Source organism: Hydra vulgaris, chromosome 12 (assembly GCF_038396675.1).
Source record: "Hydra vulgaris chromosome 12, alternate assembly HydraT2T_AEP".
Lineage (NCBI taxonomy): Eukaryota > Metazoa > Cnidaria > Hydrozoa > Anthoathecata > Hydridae > Hydra > Hydra vulgaris.
In genome coordinates this window covers 30,820,001-30,839,525 of record NC_088931.1, presented here as the reverse complement: position 1 = coordinate 30,839,525, position 19,525 = coordinate 30,820,001, and the positions used below count along the sequence as shown (strand labels likewise).

At 30.0% G+C, this 19,525-nt stretch overlaps 1 protein-coding gene across 1 annotated transcript in view; it reads right to left on the bottom strand.

Moving 5' to 3' along the window:
* Positions 1 to 19,525, bottom strand: part of LOC100208020 (sister chromatid cohesion protein PDS5 homolog B) — a 122,785-nt gene that overhangs the window by 38,724 nt on the left and 64,536 nt on the right. The window contains exon 20 of the mRNA XM_065812893.1: positions 5,713 to 5,782. Within this exon, the coding sequence (XP_065668965.1) occupies positions 5,713 to 5,782 (70 nt within the window). The remainder of the gene's footprint in view (positions 1 to 5,712; positions 5,783 to 19,525) is intronic.

Sequence of the window (19,525 nt, the reverse complement as noted above, 5' to 3'; positions counted from 1 at the left end):
TTTGATCAAATTGATTTCGCTCTTTCTTTTTAACTTTCAGCTAATTTGTTGTTATCAGTGACTTTAATGCTTATGACATGAATGGCTTGGATGTTGAACCTTGTTGGCGAAAAAATTATAATTTTTTTTATTTCTCAATCTTTTACTCAGAGAGTCAACTTTTTGACTCTTTTTCCAGACGACCCTAATTATTAAACTTCCCTCCTTAATTTTTGTCTTGTCTCTGACCCTAGTTTGTGGTCAGTTGCTCTCCTTTAGGTGGCTTGGACTTTGCTATGATCTCTCTAAAACTTTAATTTTATACTTTTTCAGACAACCAAATCACTTCTTACTAATACATAAAAGCTGACAGGGATTCCTTTTGTGATTTTCACTGTAATGGTCTTTGGGTGATATTTTTTTCTTTCTACTCATAATTGCGCCTCCTATATAATCTCTTAGATTCAGAAAAGTATTTCTTCTTTTTTGTCGATTTCAAGTCAAGCCTCACTCTACTTCATGGTAGGCTTGACTTTATTGTCTTGTGTAGCATTTTTAATCTTAATCACTTTTTTAAATCTTTTCCAAATGTTTTAAAAAGAACAATGATGATGATGCTAAACTGTATTATTCTTAGTACACTAAATTAAGACTTCAACAATACTAAAGGCAAGTCTAACATTCCATCTCTTGTACATGATTGTGATTTTATTACCTCTCCCAAAGATAAGGTAAAACTATTTGCAAAGAATTTTACCTCATAACAGATTAACCTAAACAGGTTAATCCATTATTACAGATCCGAATTATTCCTGCTTCAGATGCTTAAGTTATTCCTCACCTAAACATTTCTACTGCTTCTGGTCCAGACAAAACTCCTGTCATAGTCTTACTAACACTAAGTGTTCTTCAGAACTTTCTACAATTCTCTCAAAACTATTTAATATGTTTGACTGAATCTGAGTTTAAAAACTGAGTTTTTATAAATGTAAGTAGCATTTGCAAAGCAACTAAAAATTAAATTAAAAAATTAAATTAAAAAAAGCTTTAAAATAAGGCTCCATAACATTATATTTTTAATTAACATTGGCTGACACCCTAAAAGGTGAAAGGGGGTAAAAGTGTATTTACATATATTTTAATAAATTTAATAACATATATTTTTAATAAATTTGGTTTCTTAGGGAGACCTGATCCTATAATTTTTGATTAGGTTTTTTAAAACTTGTTGAACCTAGTTTTAATAGTACCAATCAGTGGCAGTCACACAATGAAGCACCAATTAATGCAACTTTTTGACCAATAAGCTACTTTTCATAATACTAATTTGAAACTTTTTAAATTGGAAACCAAATTGCGCAATCTTAAATTCAAAACAGTTGGAAAAAAAAAACACTATTTAAAAATATGTTTCTTGCTAAAAAAAATACAACACTCTCTTCACAAAAATAAAAATATTTGTGTGCTTGGCCAAAAATAGCTTGTCACCACAAACTTAACTATTGCTAACAAAAACTGATTTTATGTGTATTTTATATAGGACACACTGTGTGTTCCAACAAAATATATAACAAACCAGGACACACTGAGTCCCTACAAAATACCATACATGTAGCTTGTGTATGTAAATATATATATATATATATATATATATATATATATATATATATATATATATATATATATATGCATATATATATGTATGTATGTATGTATATATATATATATATATATATATATATATATATATATATATATACATATATATATATATATATATATATATATATATATATATATATATATATATGTATGTATGTATGTATGTATGTATGTATGTATGTATGTATGTATGTATGTATGTATGTATGTATGTATGTATGTATGTATGTATGTATGTATGTACGTATGTATGTATGTATATATATATATATATATATATATGCATATATATATGTATGTATGTATATATATATATATATATATATATATATATATATATATATGTATGTATGTATGTATGTATGTATGTATGTATGTATGTATGTATGTATGTACGTATGTATGCGGTAGTGGTGTAGCGGTAAAGCTCTCACTTCATAAGTGAGAGGTTCTGAGTTCGATCCCCACCACGTCCTTGGTAGTACTGCTTGTTTCTCCACGCAGCGGCCTTGTTGTATAGAGTTGAGAGAGGGTTATAACCACTATTAAGTAGCCTCCTCATCTGTAGTGGCCTTCTCGGCCTTGAGGAGATCGATAACAAAACAAACAAAAAAATGTATGTATGTATATATGCATGAATGTATGTATATATGTATATATATATATATATATATATATATATATATATATATATATATATATATATATATATATATATATATATATATATATATATATATATATATACATACATACATACACAAACACACAGGGCCTTCGAGAGGGAGGGGCAAAGGGGGCGAATTGACCTGGGCACCAAGCTTGAAGGGGCGTCTGATGACCCTCTTTTTCTTTTTTTTTTCAATAAATAGAAAACATTTTAATGACTGACAATTAGAAATCTGCTTTTGTATTTGAGTTTGAAACTTTAGTATTCGGAATAAAAATGTATATGATAAAAAAATTTTAATTTTAAATTCTATTATTATAATTAAATAAATAGGATTTAGCTATAGTTGAATTAGACGGAACAAGGCCTATTTCCATGAGCCCATGAACAGTTAGCCATGCTAGCTCGTGCTCGATTGTACGGAAGATACTGCACTGTGGTAATTATAATGGTAGCTGATCAAATTTCGCTTTAAAGCAGTTGACACTGATAGCACTGAAAACTTTGTTAGGTAGTGCGCTTCATGGATGAGCAACATGGTTGTTGAAGAAGTTGAAGCAAACAAAACATTTTTTTGATGATTTCACAAGTGCTACTTTTTAAAGTAGTATTCGACTGTTAAAGCAAAGAAGAGAATTATAGTGTCATGTTTTTTAGGCAAATAGGCCGACTTTTACCAGGACCCGGCCAGTTGTCAAGTATTTGAGTTTTTGGATTGGGTTTACCTTTACGTTTAAAGTAGACAAAATGTCTACTTTAATGCAGTAAGAAAAAAACAATTTTGTGCTCAAATTGATGATTGGAGTATTGAAATTTCAATTTTTAAGGAAAAAAGTTAGTAATAACAACTTTTTTGTTATTACTAACTTTAACCTTAAGGATCTCTATAATAATGACCATGACTCCCAGTCTGTCTATGAGGGCCAAGAATAACCAATAAGCTCTCCTTCTATTTCTTGATCACCTACTGCACTCAATAAGTATGATATGTATGAGCTAAATGAATTTTAATGTGACTAGAAAGAAGGAACCTTATCCAACAGGGGAAAATGTGGTGCTCAACCTGTCTTGGTAATAATTAATGCTGACCTCTTTTTGCAGCCAAACCCATTATGTTGTTTTGAGTCAAAAAGATCAAGATGTAGTTACTTTAAAGAGACGCCCTTCACATACCTTAAAGCAACAAGATTCAACAACATTTTCCCCTGTGATTCCATTAAGAGAATCTTTCTTTTGAAAGTGTTTTATCAACCTTTGTCTAATAAGTAAAAAGTAAAAAGATTTTTTTTGGTTTCGACCAAGACTCTCTACTGTTTCTCTTGCTCTCTTTTGTGCAAAAAATAGTATTTAAAAGCAGAGAATTGTCTCTTCTTTGTTGGAACGGAGGAGCTAGAGATCAATAGAGGAGACTTATAGATTGTGTAAAGCAGCTTCAATCCAGCACATTGCACCAAAAATTCTAGAACGAGGCAGACATTCTTTTTCAGGTGAAATAACACAAAAAAATGGAAACTTTATTATCGGTATGGGGCTTATTGGTTATTATAATATTGCATCCCACTTGGAAGATGTAAGACGCTAACACAAGAGGGCTACAGATTGAGTGCCCCTTACATCTTTCAGTCATCTCAAAATGGGTTCATCAGAGAATGTGGTGGTGTTATCCAAAGTGTTACTGTCAAAAAAATCCAAGATGGTATCTACTTCAACATCATAGCTGATGCTACCTCACACTGAGCAGATAAATTTTGTTATTCATTTTCTCCTCTATGAAAGAGAAACTTCTCGTATGTTGAAGCTCTCAAGAAGAAGAAAAGAGTCAATATAGCCAAGCTTATCACTGATGTGATTGCAAGTCTAGGTTTGAATATTTAAAACTGCTGTTGTCAGAGATATGATAATGGATCCAATATGCCTTAACAACGCAAAATTATTAGGAAGCTCTGTACGTTCCCAGTAGCGCTTACAGTCTAAATTTGGCTGGTTATTATTAAAATATCAAATTTATGTACTTATTTTTTAGCGCAAGTCCTGCCCGATGGAAGATACTCACTGAAGCAAACAGGAATTTCACTGCATAGACTTTCTATGACATAATGAAGCTCTCATACCGATGTGATTAAACCACTTGTCAAGTAGCTGAGAGAAATGTTGAGCTCTAAAACATGCCATGGAAAACCTGGATCTGATCAGTGAGCAGCTCAGCCAAACAAGAGCCTTAAAAAATGGTTACCATCTTTTGACTTTGTATTGTTAATTTCGTTTTGGTACAAAATCCTTACTACAGTTAACAATATTAGTCGTCTTCTACAATCTGAAGCTATTACCATCAATGACAAGCTATGTTTGATTAAACAGCTGCTGGAAAATGCTCTTGGCTAAAAAATTTCCTAGAGACTGTAGCTAGACCGCTAGTTTTCGAAACTAAACTTGTTAGTAAGAGAAAGCGTAAACTGAAGTGCTTTTATGATAAGGTATCAAGCACAGCTCATTTTCTACTCAATAAAGTCTTTGAGAAGAAGCTTGAATGCCTTTTTCCATACATTTGCATCATGCTCTGCATTTTCAACACAATTTCTGTGTCAGTTGCTGAAGAAAAACGATTGTTTAGTAAGCTGATGATTTTTAAAAACTCTCTCCGTTTGACAGGGACCGGATGACATTACTGATCTTTTAACTATTTTGATTAAAGAAGATTTTGCTAAAAAAGATAAGGCTAAAAAGGTGAGCTATGACAATGTTATCAATATTTAAGCGACCAGAAAAGCTCACAAAATTCATTTTTAGATGCCTTATTTACCTTCCTCTAAGATTTTGTTAATCGACTTGTCATTTATTGGTTTTAAAACTAATATTTTGAGTTGTATGTCAGTTTCGATTAATGAATTGTTTCTCAATTTAGATAATAGTAATGCAGAAATACAATGTCCTGTATCAGAAATAGATAATGGCTGCGTTCACAAAACTTTTTTGGTTTGAAATAGGGGCGCTGTTCTCCATTTTTGACCCAGGCACCATTGGCGCTCTTATAGGCACACACGAACACACACAAATAAATTACTGCAGATTAGTGTGCTATAGGGCATATATACATATACATATAGTGTGTATATACATAAATATATAACCAATAACAAAGAAATAAGCACAAAGACTGAGAGTTTGTGTGTGGATAGGCAATTAAACAAAGTAATCCATAAAATAAAATTTTTTAAAATTGTTGCTGCAGAAAATACAACTAAAATTTCTAAAATACACACTGTTAAAACATGTAACATGGTAACAACATGGCGTATGTAAAGTATTATAGGTAAATAATTTATTTAGATAACAAGTTTTTATTTAGATTAAAAATTAGGTTTTTCAAAAACAAAAAAAATGACAAACTTATAATAACTCACGAGCATAGTGTCTTGTCAACAACTTCTAACTCTGCAATAACATAGTTCAGTGCATCTAATGTCATTTCAACTAAATTAAAATTAATTATAATATTCATTTATACATAATAATATAACAATATAAAAGTCATTAGTTTTACATAGAGAAATGTGATCCTTCAGTATTAGGCAATAAAATATATCTTGATAAGACATCATGAGTGTCTCAAGTATAACCTATAAACATACCCTAAAAAATATGGGGTTTATGTTTTAATCTCAATAATTAAGATTATTGTACTAGGTTGCATCAAAAAATTAGATATGATTGTTTTTTTTTGACCTGCAGTTCTGTGAAACCCTACCTACCAGGTGATTCTGGTTTACCTTTAGAGATATTAAAAGTTTCTAGGGATGAAAGATATAAGTGCTCAGTATAATACTTGGTAACAATTGTGCACAGAAATAAAACCCAAATCAACTAGAAATAAAAATGTTTTTTTTAAGTTGATTGGGGTTTTATTTTTTTTAGAAAGAATAGAAGCTTTTTTATAAAAAGCATTAAGTTTTGTTTTGAGCCACAGTACCAAAAGAAGTATATAATGCTATTAAAAATTGATTGGTGACATCATAACTATGCCTCGAATGTCACAGCACTCGAATTTTAATATTTTTAAAATATTCTTCAGAATTAGTTATGTAGGAGGTGCATTTATCAGCTGAGAGAAAAAAACATCAGCCTAAGGACAATCACAAAAAAAATCATGAAAAAATTCCAGTCGGTTTTAGGGTAGTAGTGCAATGATAGGGTGAGTCCAAAGACGAAGTTTGAGATCATTGCATGGTCGGAACCAACTAAAGGAGAACAAGGAGAAACTAAACACAAGCAAGGTCAGAGACAAGACACAAATCAAGGAGTGAAGGTAAGTGATTAGGGTTGTCTGGAAAACAACTCACAAAGTTAACTAAGTAAGAGATTGAGATATGCAGAAGTTATGGACTTTAGTGCCAGCAGGGTCAGTAGTGTTAGAGCCAAATCATTCAGTGTGATGAGCATCGAAGTCACTAATACCAACAATATTAGCAGAAAGGTAAAGAGAAAGGGCATGATTAATTTGATCAGAAGTTACATCTAAAAGAGTGCAGCCCTAAAAATAAGGAGAATGATAAAAAACAAAGAGAAAGGGGATAGTAGGCAGGGGGAGGAAGGGGGTTGTCCAAAATGCTATATTTTTTGTTTAACCAATTATTCTTAATTTTTTTTTAGAAAAGTTCAATTCAGTTTTTGCTAATTTTTTGAGGTTGACCTTCTACTTCAATTTTTAACATTTTAAAACTCAACTTTTTAACTTTATGTTCAAATTTATGCAATTTAGACTTTGATTGGATAACTTTGAATTAAAATGAATAAAAGTTGCTTTTAAACAAAAATAAGTCTTTTCTAGTGTAAAAAATTTTTTTTTGCTAGAAAACACTTTGCTATTAACTTAGTTAACTGAATTTAGATACCAATTAAAATGAAAAATCTTGCAACAAGAAGTAACAAATTAATAAATTAATAAATCATAAACTAGTAAAGAAATAAATCAAAATTAATAAACTTCTTTAGAAACCTCGCAGTAATAGACAAATTTTATCAAAATTTTACTCAGGGTTTTTTTATTGTTGTCTTTGATAAAGTCAACAATAAATTATAGTTCAGAAATTAAATTATTTCATAAATAAAATTCATTTCAGAAATTAAATAAGATAGACTGCTCAGTAGTCACAGAAGCAGTTTGTATATATGCATCAAAAAATTTGGGTGATTGTATCATTCTTGCAAATAGTTTAGCAAAATTTAGCTATCTTTCTTGAACAGAAACTAAGAAAGTATGGGTTTGAAAAAAGATAAAAAAATGGAATAACTGATGTATTACATTTTTAATCAGGTTTTTGTAATTTATTAAACAATTTCAAATAACATTGAACGTAAGCGCCAGCGTGGCACTCATTGCAATCAGCTTCAGAAATACTGTTGATTACAAAAATTCTTTGTGGTAATATAATTAAATGTGCAAACCATTGTGAAACCAAGATTTAGGTAATTTAGAAATATTTCGAGAAATGTGTCTCATAGTAAAAAAATTTAAAAACATAAAATACAGTTTGAACCAGTGACAAAAACAACTGAGACAGAGCGGGTTAGCAAAAAAAGGAACTGTAAGCTTTACATAAGGCGTCCAAAAGATATTATATCTTAGCTTGTTTAAAATTACAAAGCACCCCATTTACTTGTGAATAAATATATTGAAAAACAGAAAGATATGTTAAATGTCAAAAAACAATTGATGAATGGGATGTTTACTTTAGTAAGAATCAAAAAATAGTAAACCATCGCAGCAAACATCCACTTTATTTAAAATCATCATTATTGATAAAAATACAAAAAAACGTTGCCATCAGAAGAATAAGCTAATGATTTAACGTACTTAAACTACTTAACTTGGAAAGTCCTCACAACAACCCACAACCACCTACGATAACTTTTCTTTAAAGTTGCTAAGGTGCTCCAAGAATCACTAAGCATCTTATCACAAAGCACTGTGGAAGAGCAATTTAACTAGGTTTAACTAGTTTACACATCCTTCCTTACCAATGTTGCTTATCTGTTCAGAACCAACCTTGAACCTTAGACCTCTTGATTCTGAGAAAGAACTCAAATCACTGCACCATGGTTGCAATGAAGTTATTTCGCATTTTCACTAGTAATTGTTACAAATTGTTCCTTATATGGAGTAATTTCATGTATAATGCCAAATTTTTTGTTGTATTTATAACTACACATAATGATTACGAATTTTGTTGATAAAACAAAAACAAACAAAATTTCACTAAAGATTCTACTTTGATAATAATGATTTCATTTAATTTAACAACTGATTATTTGTTAAAATAACCACTTTTATTGAAATTGAAGTAGAATGCCAAATATTTATAATGAAAAAAAAGTAAGAAAATCAGCATAGAAAATCAATTAAGAAAAAGTGATTAAACTACACAAAATCCAAAAATCAGTTTTGGACCCTCCTTAGTGATTGAGTGATGAGATGTTAAGCAGAAGCACATAAAAGAATGGTCAGAGGATTCAAACCTGATTTCTCAATGAATAGGTGAATTGATGCATAACTTAACTTGCGTGACTATTGGAATCTTTGTGAATCAAAGAATAGTACCCATCAATACTGAGATCTGAAGAAGTAACAGTTAAATTTAAATTAGATTCACAAAGAGCAAGCAAGTCTAGTGAATTTTGCAAAAGTTAAGATTCTACTTATGGAAAGTTACTTTGAAGACCACAAATATTTTTGATTAAAATACAAACAGTTAGGTGATATAAGATTTATATATAACTTTTTTATGTTTAATATTTAAGATTACTTTTGGCATGACTTAAGTTTAAAGAAAAATTGGTTCATTCATAGATAGAGCACAGCATCCCAAGCAATGAGCTATGCAGTTTTCTTAACTGTGAATACTCATATTTTACTGCTGTTGATAGATTCAGTCTCTCTGAGAGCTAACACAAAGTTGATGAAAGCTTATTACCGGGGTGCCTTAGAACCATTAAAACTGTGTTTTAGAGCTGCACCCTCATTAGGAGATAACAGAAAGATTTGCATAACCACTATCAAGGAGTCAAGAAGATTCAGCATTCATCATCCTTGGCAGGAATTAACGTAACTCATGTTTACATCTACATCAGCCTATTAGATGAAAAAGGGGTTTGAGGCTGGTCAACAGAATTATTCTGCTTACTTCTAAAATCTTTGCCTAGGAGCCCTTCTATAAGACAGTAGGATGCAGTTAACATCTGCCTAAGATGAGTACTTTATCAAGAGAACATCTCTAGTCTTTACTCAACCAAGAGCCCCAAGGCAGAGAAATTTCAAATTGTACTTTATTTCGCCTAGCCTTTGCTTAAAAAAAGCAAACCTAAAAAGGCAGCAAGTTAGTACTGGCTTAAATGATACCAGAAGCAGTGTGATTGTGATTATCCTGAACCTGACCTGTAGTAGTTAAAAATTACTTTCAGCAAGCAGTATTTTAAAACATTGATGGGGATATTTTGGAAATGCATTAATAAAAAAATTAAATCTAATAGAATACTAGAAAGTAAGGTGAGCATAGGTTTTATAATTGGATTCACTAGTTGGTTACTGAACTCACACTGCATTAGAGATTTAAGCAGAACACAAACATACATAAAGTTACTTACGGATAAAACCACCCCAGAGGTTCAGACATAACACAAACATACATATAGAGATTTATGGGTGAGTAAACATCGCACATGAGGTCAAGACAAAACACAAGCATACAAATAGCAACTTATGGGTGAGTGAACACCGGACTAGAGGTTCAGACAGAATGTAAACATACATATATAGTAAATTAAAGTTGAGCTAACACAGTAAGTAAGATGCCAATGTATACATATGTATACACATATAAATACATATAAATACATATATATATATATATATATATATATATATATATATATATATATATATATATATATATATATATATAAGTATCTATATATAAGTATATATATATATATATATATATATATAAATTATATATATATATAAATTTATGTATATATATGCAGATGTATGTATATATATACATATATATATATAAATATATTTTTTTTAAACATCTTCGCTTCCAACAAGGCTGCAAGCAGCCACTAATTAAAGTTGGAAGTTACTGTAAGAGAAAAGATGAAGATTGTAGAGCAAGATAACGATTGACGGACGATTTAAAAGATTGCAAATTATATGAATCAGGAAAGCAAGATGAAGGAAGCGAATTCCAAAGAACTGATGTTCGAGGAAAAAAACTAGACGAATAAGCGCTTTTGGAGCACTTAGAAACAGTCACACAAAAAGGATGACACTTAATTGAATGACGAGTAACACGAGAATGAATTTTAGTAGATGGCACAAGAGACGCTAGTTCTTTAGAGCAGTGCCCATTATAGTATTTGTAAAAAAGAGAAAGAGAAGCAACATTACGACGATGTGATAATGGTTGAAGGTTGGCCGCAAGAGCAGGTCCAACTATGTTTACAATGCGTTTTTGCACCTTGTCTAAAAGAGAAAGGGCATCATTAGAAGATCCGCCCCAGATATGGCAACAGTATTCCATACAAGGCCGGATTTGAGATTTATAGAGATAGAGAATAGAATCCAGAGTAAGAAAGTGGTGAGCTCGATAAAGAGATGCAACCTTAGCAGATGCTAATTTTGCAACCGATTTGAAATATGGTTTCCAAGAAAGATTGGAAGTAAGAGTTAATCCTAGAAGATGAAGAGTAGGTGACTCATCGAGTACATCACCGTTCATAAAAATAGGAAGATCTAAATTATTGCGATAACGATTGGCTGAAAAAAATTGAGTTTTATCTGAATTAAAGTTCACCAGCCACTGTGAGCCCCACGCTGTAGCAGAAGTGAGATCCTTTTCAAGCTCAAATGCCCCCTCCAAGCAATCAGAGAGTGTTGGTTTCTTATCACGACAAGAATAAATGGTAGTATCATCAGCAAACAATGCCACCTTAGATGTGAGAATATCTGGAAGATCGTTAATGTAAATTAAAAAGAGTATAAGGCCAAGGATAGAACCTTGAGGAACCCTTGAAGTTACAGAATAAGAAGAAGAGTGTTGTCCATCGAGGACAACTTTTATGCTACGATTGGAAAGGAAGGATTCAATGATCTTAAAGATGTTGCCGGATACACCATAAGAAGAAAGCTTATGGAGAAGACCAGCATGCCAAACTTTATCAAACGCTTTTGAAATGTCAAGAGCGATGGCCTTAACCTCTCCACCTTCATCTAATGCACGATAAAACCTCTCAGTTATTACAGTTATGGAAGTAATGGTTTCGATTGGCAATCGCAGCAGCACAGTGTGAGGAAAACCATGGAGGAGAGTGAGGCTTGACCTGGAATCGTCGAGAGGGAATAAAAGATTCCATGTCAGCCTGAATCCACAAAGTTATGTAAGAAGCACATTTGTCGACAGGAAGTTGAAAGATTTCTACCCAAGGGCCATCACGAAGAAAATCACGGAAAGAATCCCAGTCAGCTTTACTGTAGTTGTAAGAGGTTTGATAATAGGGGTATTCAGGTGATGAAGAAGAATAAGATATTAGTTTTAAAGAGATCAAACTGTGATCAGAAGCACCTAAGGGTGAATGTGGAGAAACTGAGCACTGACTAGGATCAGAAACAAGACATAAGTCGAGTAGAGAAGGTAAATGATTAGGGTTGTCAGGAAAGCGAGTTGGAAAGTTGACTATTTGAGTTAGGGATTGAGAAAGGCAAAAGTTGTGGGCTTTAATGCCTGCAGAGTCACTGACACTAGAGCCAAGCCATTCAGAGTGGTGAGCATTAAAGTCACCGAAAACAACTATATTAGCTGATGGATAAAGAGAGAGGGCTTGGTCAATATGATCAGAAATAACATCAAATAGAGTGCAGTCATTGAGATGAAGGAAAGCGATATAGAACAAAGAGAAAGGCAATAGAGTGAAGTGGTGCTAAACGAAAGCACATGAAAGAATAGTCTGTGGATTCAAACCTAGTTTCACGACAAACAGGTGAATTCTTACAAATGTAAATGCCTAGGCCAAGCATGTGACTGTTGGAGTCTTTACGAATCAGAGGAAGATAACCATCAACACTAAGATCACAAGATGAGACAGCCGAACTCAAATTAGTCTCACAAAGAGCAAGTAGGTCTGGTGAACTTTGCAAGAGATAGGACTCAACAGAAGAAAAGTTACTTCGAAGACCACGAATATTAGTGAATGATAGGTTTAGAGAACTTGGTGATGATGATGGTTTTTTGTGTTTTATAGTTTTTGGTACTTTATTCATTATTAAATTAGATTGAAGAACTTGACTCAAAGCATAGATAGTACTCAGAACACCGTTTAATAGCCCAAGCAATTGCCTCATTACTACTAATAAACCCTAAGCCGTATTATTTGTCTAGTTTTTTTATTCGCTTATTCGTCTAGTTTTTTTCCTCGAACATCAGTTCTTTGGAATTCGCTTCCTTCATCTTGCTTTCTTGATTTATATAATTTGCAATCTTTTAAATCGTCCGTCAATCGTTATCTTGCTCTACAATCTTCATCTTTTCTCTTACAGTAACTTCCAACTTTAATTAGTGGCTGCTTGCAGCCTTGTTGGAAGCAAAGATGTTTAAAAAAAAGAAAAAAAAAAAGCCGTAACAAAGGGCTCCAAATGTGGCCTCCGCAATGCATACCAAAATTACAAACAGGGACACCATCCATGTGCAACATGGCACTGTTAATACTTTGATATTTTTCAGCTGTTGATGGAATCAGCCTCTCTGAGAGCTACCACAGAGTTCGGGAAACCTGACTACCAGCCGGCCTCAGAACCATAAAACTGAGTTTTAGAGCTGTACCCTCATAAGGAGATAATAGAATGAGTTGCCTAGTCATAAAAACAGTGACACAAGCAAACCCATGCATTGAGTCAAGAAGAACCAGCATTCAACATCCTAAACTGGAAACAATGTATTAAAAACACATCTGCGCCAGCCTAATAGATGAAAAAGGGGTGCGAGGCTGGTCAACAGATAAATCTGTTTACCCCTTAAGTCTTTGCCTAGGAGGCCTTCTACAAGACAGTAGCTGGGTGCATTTAACATCTGCCCAAGATGAGTATTTTTATCGAGACACCATCTCTAGCCTTTACTCAACCAAGAGCCCCAAGGCAGGGGGTGTTTAAAATCGGAGTTGGCATCTCCTAGCCTTTGCCTAAAAAGGCGTATCCTACAAGGCAGCAGGACATGAACCAGAATGTACTGGGTTACATGTTACTAGTAGCAGGATAACCTGATCTGACAAGATCAGGTTATCCTGATCTTTGTTTGACAAGATCAGGTTAACCTGATCTGACAAAAATATACATACATACATATATATACATACATATATATACATACATATATATACATACATATATATACATACATATACATATATATACATATATATACATACATATATACATACACATATACATACATATACATTCACATGTATATACATACATACATATACATACATCACATATACATACATATACATACACACATACATACATACACACACATACACACATACATACATATACATACACATACATACACACATACATACATATACATACATCACATATACATACATACATATACATACACATATACACACATATACATACACATATACATACATATACATACATATACATACATACATACATACACACATATACACACATATACATACATATATACATACACATATATATACATATATATATACATATATATACATACATATATATACATACATATATATACATATATATATATACATACATATATATACATACATATACATATATATACATACATACATCTGACAAGAATTTACATACATACAACCTGATCTGACAAGAATATACATACATACATATATATATATATATATATGTATGTATGTATATATATGTATATATATATATATATACATATGTATATATATGTATGTATATATATATACATATGTATACATATGTATGTATGTATATATATATATATATATATATATATATACATACATATATATATATATATATATATATATATATATATATATATATATATATATATATATATATATATATATATATATATATATATATATATGTATGTATATATATATATATATAATAATTAAAAATTAAAAACTTTTTAATTATTTATATCAATATAATTCAATAATTAAAAATTAAAAACACTTTAATCATTTATATCAATATAAATCAATAATTAAAAATTAATAATTTATTAATAATTTTATATTATTAATTCTGCTACTTATAATATATTTGAGTATATATTCAATTTATTGTTGTTAAAACTTTTATCAAATAATTATTGCATATTAATAGAAATCAGTAATTTTTTTGCTTTAACAACCCTGAACTCATTAATTCGCTTTGTTGACGAATGTATTGCACGTAACGTATACGTAAAGACGTAAACTATAATCATTAAGTTTTTTGCTTCACTTATTTAAATTAATTTTATTTTACCGATGGTAAAAATCCTTTTTTCTTAAATGATTGAAGTTCTTATTTTATTACTATTTTAATATAAAAATTTTATATATTATTTTATTAATATTATAATAATATATAATAAACTATGTATTTAACTATGAACAGTTTTTCTTTCATCTGCACTTAGTCAATTTGTTTCACTTTTCTCTAAATATTTTTATTTATTTTCTCGTAAATGTTTTGCCGCAAATTGCAAATAAATGGTTTATAGAAAAATTAAAAATTACTAATTGAGTGCTTGCGCTTTTTTTTTTAATAACTGGTTTATGAAATTTTTTTAAATTTGCTTTATTAAATAAATTGTTTAATAATAAGAAGACGAATGTTTAAAACAATTTAATGTATTAAATATTCAGTTTAAATAGATCTGCAAACAAGAGTTAGTAACATTATTATTAACTAATTAACATTAGCGGTTTTTGAAATGATTTTAATGAGCCAGGGATATAAAATATGCAAAAGTTTTTCTTCTTTAACTTCAGAGATTTATTTCATTATTATTTGAAATTATTATATGTAATTAAGAACATAATCTCAACTGTAGTTTTTTTTTCATTTAATCTTTTCTATTATTTTTCACTCAGCTTTACCCACCATTTGCAAAGTCGTTGTAATGAAATGAATTAATTTTAAATAAATTAAAAATTATCAGTTGCATGTTAGAGCTTTTAAAAAAAGATTTTATTTAAAATTGTTATTATAAAAATAATTTTATTCATTACCCTTCAAGCATTAACTTATTTTTGTATTTATAAAGTTTAGTCAAGAAGAACTTTTACTAAGATTTAAACAAACAAAAGAGAAAAATTTTGACCGCCCAAAATAATAATTGACCATCAATTCCTTGAGTTGGCCGGTCAAACTGGCCGCTCATCTTCAATTCCTTGTTTTCCATGTTATATATATATATATATATATATATATATATATATATATATATATATATATATATATATATATATATATATATATATATATATATATATAAATATATATATATATATATATATATATATATATATATATATATATATATATATATATATATATATATATATATACATTTATGTGTAAATATATATATGCATATGTATGTATATATATACATATGTATGTATATATATATATTTATATACATACATATATATATGTATAGGATCATTCCATATCAAATCACCTGATGGTCCCCAGAGTACCACCTCAAATTTGCTTCAAATTTTGACCACCCACAGATTTTATGAAAAAACTACAATCCTGAAAATTTCAGCTTGATTGACCAAACCGTTCAAAAGTTATAATTGAATTAATATTGACCAAAATCTGAAAAGTTTGAGTATCTGGAGCTTACAGTAGATTTTTTTGATTTTTACCAGATCATAACTTTTTAAATAAAATAGATGATCACCTGAAATTTTTTAAGGTAATAGTTTTTCACCCAAATTATCTATTTTTGTAAGTGTTTTTGACTGATTTTATACAGTTTTTGAGTTTTTATACCTCAAAGTTGCTAAATAACACAATATTAGAAAAAATTTTGGAAACTGTAATGTGCTACAGTCCAATGCCAACAGACAAGTTGTGCCAATTTTTTGTTGCTTTTGTGTACTTAGAGTAACCAGTTGTAGAAAAAATTAAAGCTATGTGTTAAAAGTTATTTTAGCACTTGCAGCAGCTTGTTAAAATTTCACTTTTTTAGTAGTAGACAGTTAAAATAAATTATGAAACTTTTTACTGGCAAAGTTCTATATATAGGCAATCACCCAAAAAAAATTAAAGACCTATACTCTATCTAATGACATGATTGTATCCCTATGATTTATGTGTATATTTTATTTTTCCCCTAAATAAATATAATCAGTTTTTCATAAAATAAAATTATCAGTGTCTTAACCTAATTTATTCGATGTGATTTTATAATATGTATATGTTAAATTTTATGCATATAATATAATTATAATGATATTTTTACATGGTTATAATAATGTAAAATATTTCCATTGCTTGAAGACTTTGTATTAAAATCTAAATCTGCGCAGTATTTTCTGGATTTTATTATTTTAGTTTTTAATATTGCAAGAACCAAAAAGTAAAAGTTTTGTGTATGCAGAAATAGTTATATGTAGAAATAGTTTAATGGTTGCATTTTAGACAGTTTTAATCGCATTTATACTTGAGATTTCATTTTTATAATTTTATTACTGAAAAAATATAAAAAAGTTTATTTTTAGATAATGTTATATGTTTAACTTTAATATTTTTAGTAAAAAATGTCAGAGAAATGTTGTGGGAAGAGTTTTAAATGAATATTGTGATAAAATGCCATATTGTAGAATGGTAGCAAGAATAAGACTAAAAGATACTGATATTGAAGTTTTAATGCAAAGGATAGGATACACTTTCAAACCAAATGAGGAGATATATATTCACCATGAAAAAGCCTGTATTTCTAGATATGAAGCACTTCAAAAATATTGTTGTGATCCATTTAAAGTCCACAAGAAAAAAATTATCAAGGGATTGTGTAAAGTTAACCTATCAATAACAAATCAACTTAAGATCAAACCTGGTCAAAAAGTTTTTACTAACTGTACGAATGAATTCAAACTTGAAAAAATTACAGAAAGTAGTCAAGATGAAGCTGCTGAAGAAGATTTGAGTTGTTCAGACCTTGATAAGACAATTCTTAAATAATAAAAAATTAATTAATAAAAAATAAAATGAAAATAAGTTTGAAGGAAGAAAAAGTTCAACTACTAACACTAACTTCTGATAGTTGGTAAATTGAAAAAACTTGCAAAACATTTTTAGAACATCTTTAAAAAAGCTCAAAAGTTGAAAAAATGAAAAAGGAATACTTGCTAAACCTGAGGCTAAAATAGGACAGCCTAAGGAAGATATTGTTAAACAAAAAGTCATTGAAATTTATGAATCTGAAGAGTTCACATGACAATGTCCAGGAAAAAAAGACTTTGTTTCTGTGCGTATAAGTAATGTAAAAGTTCATAAACAAAAACATTTAATATTAGTTTAATTAAAGGAACTTTTTCTTGAGTTGAAGAAGTTATATCCTAAACATAAAGTTAGATTCAGCAAGTTCTGTGAACTAAGACCAAAGTGTTGCATTACAGTTGACAGTAGTGGAAGTACCTCAGTTTGTGTATGTTTTTATCATCAAAAAACTAAGTTGATGTGCGTTGCTTTACCAAAGGGCCATTTAACATATTACAAAGATTTGATGAAAGTATGTGTTTGTAATATATATAGTCGAAGCTGCATATTCCATCTATGTTCCAATTCCCCTGGTAAGGTAAATATAAAGACTTACTTGGAAAATGTGTTTAAAAATAATAATTTTGATTTTGATCATATCATATACAAATAATGGGTGTCCAAACAAGCATTATTGAGTTTATTGAAACTCTAAGTGAAACTTCTATGATCTTTGTTACCACCACTTTATCAAAGAAGCACAATCCTCCTACTTATCAGAGGCAAAAAGAACATTAAATCAACACATGTACCATCTTGAAGATCACAATATAAATGCTGAGCACCACTTCTTTGCTACATCCCATGGCAAAAGTCTATGTGATGGAATAGGAGGAACTATAAAAAGAGAAGCAGCAAAAGCAAGTCTACAAGCAGCAAATTCTCAAACAAAATAAACTGTTTACATGGGCTAAAAAAACATTAAAGGTGTTAAATTATTTTACATTTCAAGTGATAATACCAATAATCATGAAACTTATTTTAGCCTAAAGAAACGATATGAAGAGATGAGCACAGTCCCAGGCTTAAGAAGCTATCACAGTTTTTACCATGTGGAGAGAAATTATTTTTATGGAGAATATTTAGCGATACTGTCTATGATACCGATTTGCTGAATAATATTAACTTGGCAAAAAAAGATCAATACATTCAATACAATACAAAAATACATTGCATGCTTTTACGATGATGAATGGTACATAGGGCTTGTACCTGAGATTTGTAGTGAAAAACAAGATGTTAATGTAAAACTCATACATAGAAACAAATTAAATTTAAAATGGACTTATGATGCACGATCAAGTCAATTTGGGTTCCATTTGACAAAGTTATATGTCAAATAAGTGCCCCATCCATTAAGGGTAGAAGTGCTTGTGACTATAAACTGGCTGATAATGATTATGAAAGTATTATGAGTTAATTAAATCAGAAATAAAGAAATTAGTGTACTTGTGTTTCATGTGTATATACACTTCTTCTTTCAGCATTTTTTATTTGTTTGAAGTATAATATAACTTGCACTAATTGGTATCTTTTTAAACTAAAAAAGCATTGCACTCAAAATGCTAAAACCATGTCATAAGAGATACTCAAACTTTTCAGATTTTGGTCAATATTAATTCAATTATAACTTTTGAACGGTTTGGTCAATCAAGCTGAAATTTTCAGGATTGTAGTTTTTTCATAAAACCTGTGGGTGGTCAAAATTTGAAGCAAATTTGAGGTGGTACACTGGGGCACTTTTGAAAAACTAGGTGATTTCATATGGAATTATATATTTATGTGTATATACATACATATGCATATATATATATTTATGTCAGGGTGTTAGCCAGCCTGATGGC